The sequence below is a fragment of the Pipra filicauda genome, unplaced genomic scaffold (genome assembly GCF_003945595.2).
Source record: "Pipra filicauda isolate LSUMZ 115617 unplaced genomic scaffold, ASM394559v2 scaffold37_size4185640_pilon, whole genome shotgun sequence".
Lineage (NCBI taxonomy): Eukaryota > Metazoa > Chordata > Aves > Passeriformes > Pipridae > Pipra > Pipra filicauda.
In genome coordinates this window covers 3071846-3080264 of record NW_024104509.1, presented here as the reverse complement: position 1 = coordinate 3080264, position 8419 = coordinate 3071846, and the positions used below count along the sequence as shown (strand labels likewise).

General features: G+C 39.8%; 1 protein-coding gene across 2 annotated transcripts in view; it reads right to left on the bottom strand.

Moving 5' to 3' along the window:
* Positions 1-2364: 2364 nt before the first annotated feature.
* The window catches only part of APBA1 (amyloid beta precursor protein binding family A member 1), an 80584-nt gene continuing 74529 nt past the window's right edge, over positions 2365-8419 (bottom strand). For both annotated transcript variants that reach the window (XM_027752127.2, XM_027752130.2), the window contains 2 exons: positions 7725-7865; positions 2365-6331 (listed from right to left, as the gene is read on the bottom strand). In XM_027752127.2, the coding sequence (XP_027607928.1) occupies positions 6260-6331; positions 7725-7865 (213 nt within the window). In that variant the 3' untranslated portion in view covers positions 2365-6259. The remainder of the gene's footprint in view (positions 6332-7724; positions 7866-8419) is intronic.

Here is an 8419-nt window from a genome sequence, read left to right as displayed (position 1 = left end):
GTGTCCTGGAGAGCTGTGAGGACCTGACTACTTTCACCACAGATGAAGATCAGCTAGCAGAGAGGAGGATCTAAGGAGCAGAATATGAATAGCCTCACAGTCTTACTAGTGTTGTCTGGGAAACTGTACTTAAAGTACTGTTTAAAACTGGTTTCTGGTTATTCCTGAGCAGAGCACTTCTGTCAGACATATACATACTGCACAGGAAAATCATGTCTGACAAGGGGTGGAAAAATGTGTCAATAATCTTACTTACTTTTTTAATACTCTGATACACAGACAAAGCGTATTAAGCAGATTGCAAGCTGACCTTTACTAGGCTCTCAGTTGCATAGTGTGATACGTTGCTGTCCTGTTGCATCTCTTTGAAGTTTGGTAACATGCAGTTTTGGGGTATACATCATTCTTGTGGAAGGAGTTGTCAAAAGCAGTATCAAAGAACTTTGCTTATTATCAGTACTTTTGTTTGTATTAAAAACTCCAGTCACAAAAGTAGACTTCAAGATACTTCATAAGTTAGTAAAAAAAATTGTGTTCAGAATTTTAAAATTATTCTTTATAAAAGATGGTATTGGTTTGCAAACTGAAGATATAAAGAAGTGCTCTTTTGGCTCAGTGAACTTCTCACTTAATGGCAGAATATTATTCTTGTCTTGCTGACACAACAAAAACCAAAACCAAACCTCCAAAACCACAGGTGTTTTTCAACACAAGGTGCTGGCTTGTTACCATCCCAGTAAGAAAGGCGCTCTCTGTATAGTGTCATTTAAGATGCTGTTTATTAGAGCAGATACTATGAAGAAAGAAGGTAGCATAGATAATTTTATATCCCTTCAGATGCTGGGAATCCCAAATTGTGCAGCATTAAACAGGGAGCAACAAGTTGTAAAGACCCCATCCATTTTACCCCATATTGATCATTTGAGGTATTTCAAGGTTTTTCTAGAAGAAAACAATCCTATTCATCATTTCTACTGTCAAACTGAAGGACGGTCATATAAACGTTAAATAAAAAGGATGTTCACATGGGACTTTACTGCTGCACTTGTAGACAAAGGTATGGACACATGTACTACTGAGTTATTTGCCATTTTGAGTACCAGTGGAGCTGCTTTCAGGCTCCTTTCTTACAATCAACCAGCTAGATTTATCCTGTGGCAAAGGAATATCCCTGAAGGTCCAGCTGTAGAAGCCGCACAGAGCAGCACAGCACAGGCCTAGCCCTACTCAGGTTAACGGACACATGGATCACCGACTCTTCCATGTACTGTGTTCTTCAGGTCAGGATTGCTGCCATATGCTTCTGAACTGAACATTTATTTAAATTGCAGTCCCAGCCCTGTTCTCAAACACTGTCAGTCCTTACAGTGCACCAGCATCACCTCTTCAGCCTGCAAGGCATTACAGGGTGCTGGAACTGTGATAGGGCCCGCTTGTGCGCTGTGTGGATCAGTAAAACACTGAAGGGGAGAGCAAGACAAATGTCCCCTGTGAATAAGGCAAATCTGTGAAATTTGTACCTGTACTGCTGAAGTAAAGACTTATGTTTATCTACTGAAATGCAGAAAAGTTTGTAATTCAGAAATCGGTATGTAAACCTCTAACAAGAATGGTAATAAACAGAAGGATGGAGGGTGGCACTCAGGGAAACACAGAAAGCAAGCTCAGCCTGTCTGCTGCATCCTTTACCAGAGACTTCACAATTTCTCCAATCTATCACTTAAGCAAATGAGGTGAAATTCTTCAGTATCTGATGTTGACAACATTTGTATTTCATATTATGAAAAGTCAGTGAGTGGCTGAAGGCCCATGTGTAGTTATCTTCTGAATCAGCTGTGGTGTGTATTTTCATTTCTGTACTGGTGGTCTAGTGGTTAGAGTGTCTGACTCTCACCGCTGCGACCCGGGTTCGATTCCCGGCCCCCTGGGCAGGTGGAGCTCGTCAGCCGTGGAAGGCAATCCACCTAAGAGAAGGTCACTCTAAACAAACCTACATCCTGGGGACCTCACTGCCACTGTCCAAGCTTTGCTCGGCCCCGGCAGATGAACCTCAGGACTAAAGGGTGGGCTCAGTTCAGTGCACGCTGTGTCTCACCTAAAAATCCACTGCGCAGGCTGGAAGGGTAATGACCTTTCCCAAATCTTCGCTCGCGAAGACTGGCCATTACATTACATTACAGTTTCAAAGTACTCATGACAAACCTACAAGTCACAGAAAATCTTATGAGGCCTCACCAGACAAAACGCTTCTTTTTTCAGTTGATTTTCAAATACCGTCATGTTTTTCATAATCAATCCCGTATTATACAAATATTTTTAACCTTAGCAGAGGCCGTTCCAGGATTAAATCTAAGGACAGGCATATTACAATTCTACTTTTTATTTATTCAAATGGTATTAGGTCTTTAATAATAAACCATGCCGATGACATCTGAAGAAAGTGTATTTGAAGTTATTCAGTCAATGAAACAGTATTTCAGTCACATAAAAGGCATCTTGAAAAAAACATATTTTTTTAAGATGCAAATACAGTGACATTTCACACAGTAAAAACTGGGATGCCATTTTAGCTTAGGAATTGGCTTCATTCAGGAGCATTAGTGTCATGTATTACCTGGAAAGAATGCTGTTTTAAAGTTAAAAGTTAACAGCAGTGGTTCACACCTGCAGAAACATATACAGAACTACTCCAGACTAAGTGGCAAAAGAGAAGTTTAGACACCTTCCAGTCATGTGTGCATTCAGCATTGGCAAGTCAGCCCCTAGGTCAGTATGAGCAAATTCTCAGCCTTGTCTAAGGTATTTTTGTTTTGTCATTTATTGTTGCAAATCTTACAGACATTAGCGCTCTGTTAAATAAAGGAATGTAGCACAGTAAATACATCACAACAAAATAACTGGCCAGAAACCCCCCACCCTGTCCCATCCAAAGCAAAAAGCCCACTCTTTTCACTCCTGCCTCCCCAAATCAAACCACCGCAGCTTCATTACAGAGGTCAGAGACCTGTGGCAGAAAACATCAGAGAAATTACATTCAGTAGATGTGCAGTATCAACATTCCAGGCTCACATATATTTATATATATATTTATATTTATATAGAGAGATCATTAAATGTTTACAAAGAACAATATTGTTACAAATACAATACTATGCTTTTCCCAACGCTTTACAATAATTTCTATTCACCCTCTTTACAGAACAATAGTACAACTTCATAGTCTAGGTACTGCGTGAAATATATACAAGAGATCTCAACCACATTGCTGTCTTCAGAAGTACATTTCATTTAGAAAACAAAGAAAGCTAGCAAACTTGGAAATCCCAACTGAGACTCAAATTCAAACAAGATTCAACACAAACACATGATACTTGTCAAAAATAAAAAATATAAGGGATGTTTCATCCTTAATGTAAACACTGAAGAGTTAATTAGACTGTATGAAGCAGCAAGGATAAAAGAAAAAGAATTCAGGTCTGTCACTGAAGAAGGAATGTAAACCTTTGAAGGAATGTTCCTTTGAATCTGTTAAAAATCCCCATAATCTAATCTATCAAACCGCTGCACCAGTCTAGAGAACAGCCAGATTTCCCCTTAGAGCTCCATTTTCTTGAAACTCTTTCTGTTTACAGAGTAACATGGGATTATTTACAAGACTGTTCTCAGACGTGTGCACATTCTATGGACCTTCCAGTTTAGAAATCTTACACACACAATTAATTAGAAAAACAGATTTTTTTGCTAAACTCTGATCCTGCAAGCATTCACTTGCTTAATGTTAAGCACCTATTTAGCATGACCTGTTCAAGCACTCAAATGCCAGTAACTTCACAGACTTCTGGCTGCAAGATTTTCAAAGAAACAGTTGTTTCATCTCTAAATACATTTGCACATTCAGGTCTTCATCATTTCCAGTGCACTGAGTTAAAGTCTTCACCACATGAGCTAGACAGAACCACAGAAACAAGTGAAGTGGAGGGCATAAACATAGCAGGAATCAGAATCATGATGACTGTCTTCAAGGGCTCACTAAGTTTCCTCAGGCAACTTATGGAAGGGCTGCACTGTATATAATCTTCTAGGTTGTACATGGTTATATATCATATTTACATATATTACTATATATATGGAAAGTTCTGGAAAGAAAGTTCAAATGATCATAAGCCAGATGTTTACAGTTAAACAATATACTCACAAGTCATTAATTATTTTGTTGCATCAGTCAGGTAGCAGAGTTAAGTACTAACTGGAATACTAACAACATTCTTTTGCGCAATCTGATATTCTGGAGCCTTGGATTAAATTATGTAACAACAAGAAATGCAGTAAAAGCAAGTCATCATACATTAATCTCAACAGAAAAACATATTCACTTACTACAGTAGTTTATGCGCCTCTTCATCTCCCTTAGACATCTGCTTCCCACTGAAATACTATGTTTATCCTCTAACTCTGATCAGCCCATGGTTATCCATGATTTGAGAAAAACAAAAAATGGACCTCTGGCAAGATTGCTCACTGGCTCTTGGCATTGTTTGCACCAAATTTGCACACGCACACATCCACTTCTGTGAATCTGCATAGTCATGTCTAGGATCATCACTGGACTGCAAACAACACTCATATTGCACAGCTCACCTCACAATAACTGAGAAACAAGGGACTATGACCAGCACCACCAGTGCAAAGCAGAAGTGGGGTGTGGCTACGTGTTGCCCGCCCTTGTTTTCATCTGAGTCTTTCTATCACAGCAAAACACAGCACAAACTGTTTCTTTAAAAGAAATCAACATACTAACCTGGACTAAATGCATGGTTAGGCTTCAGTATAAACACCAGTATATAGTCCTGAAAAAACGGTAACTACAGAGAATGTAGAATTCTCCTCTCACTAGGAAAAAGAAGCCACTACTTCATTTTTATTTTTCCCCATCTTAAAAAAACAAAGAACCCAACCCAGCCCTTTTCCCCTTTTGTCTCTAGCATGCAACTTAGAGGCCAATCAAATATTAGATTTCATACATCCCTACAGTTTATCATCTTCATACAAGTGCATATAGTACACACATATCTCCTTTAAGTGCCATACATATGGAAAAAACTCACAAGTTAAATTATATACCAAAATAAATAAGTTTATTCCCACCTCATCCTTTTCACTGTTATCTATATCTTGAACTAAAGAGGAAGTCAATAAAATCAGACAGTCTTTGGACAAAAATATTTGTTAAAACTGGCTCAGAGAACAAAATTACTTAGAATAGTCTGCAGATCTCTTATATTCAAACTTCATAAATAGCAAGCACAATTTTAAAAATGTCTATATACAGTGGCACACGTGGCTATGTGCACCAAATTCGAAATTAAGAGCCTAGAAAAAGTGTAGCTATTCAGGAAATCCCCTTACTATTTCTCTTGTGGATATATAATGATCCTCCCCTCCACTTTAACCTCTAAAATGGGTAGGGACTATAAAAGACATGTTGCATTTAAAAACAAAGCAGAAGAAAACAGGGAGTTAGAAATCTGGGGGCAGAGAGCGGGAGACTGCTGTAAGAAATGCCTCCCAAATTTCTTAGTGTAAGTAATACAAGTATAACATGTTTCAGTAATTCACAGAGTACTTTTTCGGGTCCTACTGTCATGAAGAACTGATGACAGAGGGGAACTGAAAGGTGTGTATTAGGACAATTCATTTTACAACAGCAGCATTTACTGAGTCTTCATAAGCAGGCAATTCTTCCTGAGGGCATAACTATACTTTTGGTATTCCACTTTCCCTATAGACATAAACCTTTAGTACTGAGCTCAGTGCCTGTGGGAAAATAGGACAAGAAAAGCAAAGTCACATACAGGATGTCCAAGAGAATGCTTTGTACCCTATACTTTTATCTGTTACTCGGTTTGTAAAATTATAGCCACAAAATTACGTTAGCATGAAACAGAGCCATTTGTGAATACTCTGTGGACAATGCAGCTGTTATTTTCCTGTTTTGCATGTGGAGCTACATGAAGTTTCACTTGTAAAAAGATGCAACCAAAATTGTTCCATAGGTGTATTTTGCCCCTTCCCAAAATACAGGAAAGTGGTGGGGAGAAGAGGAAAAAAGGATAGAGGAGAGAGTGACAGTGTATTTGTGTCTGTGAAGGGGGGAGAGAGAAAGAAATGTCTCTGCAGACACACAAATGCAGCACTAGAGAGACAAGCACTAATGGGGAAAAACATCTTCCATGCACATTGTGACGGTGAGGTGTCGGCTTTAGATGTAAACTGGTTGCTCTTGCGCAGTCAACAGTCTGTACATGGCAGCTGGCATAGTCTTCATATGAATCTAGGGGAAATAAGCCAAGTTAATTATGTTCCTAAACATACCTCATGTGAGAGAACTAGCTAAAGTCATACAAGGTAGAAAAGAAAGGTAAAACTTGAGTTTTCATATCCCTATTAAATAAAGTACTGAAGGTGGTGGCTTCATGAAACAGTATGTTTAGTATCAATGAACCATCTAAAATTGTGGATACTTCATATTTTCAGATTAGGGTTTTTCTAACACATAGCAGAACCATGGGCAAATAATGAAAGAAATAGTTTGCAGGCTTGCTCTCACTTCTGCTTTTTGGATTTGATAGTAACAGGCTAATAGAGGTAGAGTCACAGAATTAGGAATTTGGAATTTGGAAGAGACCTTGAATTGGAAGAGAACATTTGAATTGGAAGAGACCTTGGAAGATCACCTAGTCCAAACTGCGCTGTTGCAAGCATGGACATTTTTCACTAGGCCTGGTTGCTCAGAGCCCCATCCAACCTGGCCTTGAACACTTCCAGGGATGAGGTATCCACAGCTTTGGGCAACCTGTTCCAGTGCCTCACCACCACTATAGCGAAGGATTTCTTCCTTATGTCTGATCTAAATCTACCCTCTTTCAGTTCAAACCATTGCCCATTGTTCTGTCACTGGAGATCCTGATAAAAAGTTTATCTCAATTTTCCTTAGAAGCCCCTTTTATACACTGAAAGGCTGATGTCAGGTGGCTCTCTGGAGCCTTCTCTTCTCCAAGTTGAACATTCCAAACTCTCTCAGCCTTTTTTCATAGGAAAGGTGCTTCAGCCCTCTGATGCTTTTTGTGGCCTTCCTCTGGACCTGCTCAAGCAGGTTCACATCTTTTTTGTGCTGGGGACCACAGAACTGGAATCAGTACTCCAGGTGGAGCCTCACAAGAGCAGAGTAGAGAGGGAGTATCACTTCCCTTGACCTACTGGCCGCGCTGCTTTTGATACAGCCCAGGATACAGTTGGCTTTCTGGGCTGCAAGTGCCCACTGCTGCCTCTTGTCCAGTTTTTCATCCACGAGTATTTCCAAATTCTTCTCTGCAGGGCTGCTCTCAATCCCTTCACCCCCAGTGTCTACTGATGTTGGAGGCTGCCCAGACACAGATGCAGGACCTCCACTTGGTCTTGTTGAACCTCACAAGCGTCACATGGGCCACTTTTCTAGCCTGTTCAGGTCCTTCTAATGGCATCCCTTTCCTTAAGCACCACTGAGCTTGGTGTCACCTTTAAGCTTGCTGAGGGTGCTATGTCTATGTTACTGATGAAAACATTACAAAATATTGTCCCAGCATGGTCCCTTGAAAGACACCACTTGCTGCGCTGGTTTCCACTGGTTGCTACTGGTACCAGCAACGAACTATTCTACACTGCCTAGAGACATTGCCAGTTCTTACCTCACCAACAGCATTTGAGAGGATGTGAACAATTTTCTCATGGGGTGTTGCTACAACACTCTGCCCATTGATTTCAATAATCCGATGGCCGACACGCACACCTCCTCGCTCTGCTATACCCCCTCTCATAAGGCTACAGATCTGGAAGGGAAAGGACAAATTTATCATGGGCTGGATAAGGAACAGAAGCTTTTTATTACCCATTTTTGCCTACAAGCTATAAATCAACACTTAAACACAGGGACTCGCAACAAATTCTAAAATGTTATCAATCACCGACTCAAAGCAAAATTTGTGAGTGACACGTAACTAATTCTCTTCCAAGAGCAGAATAAACTGTCAGAAAAGGCTATGTTGTACATTACATGTCTTGTGGATAGGAAATTTATGAGTGTATGAAGGACCTCAGTTCATGATGCCTTATGAAAAAAGAGGATCAAGAACAGGCTTTTTCTTTTGAGGTCATGAAATGGCTTGGTCAGAGACATGAATGATGCATGATGAAAGCAGACTCTGTTACACATTTTTGGTTTTTTTATAGTAAAACAACATTTCTGTTCCTCTGGCTGACTCTAAAGTTGTGAAGTAAGGAGAGTCAAAGAAAAAAATAACTCTTATTAAACCAACTTTTATATGGGAGATTTAATATATGCAAAATCCTGCTTGCTATGAGGGAGAAAATAGCAGCTTGACCA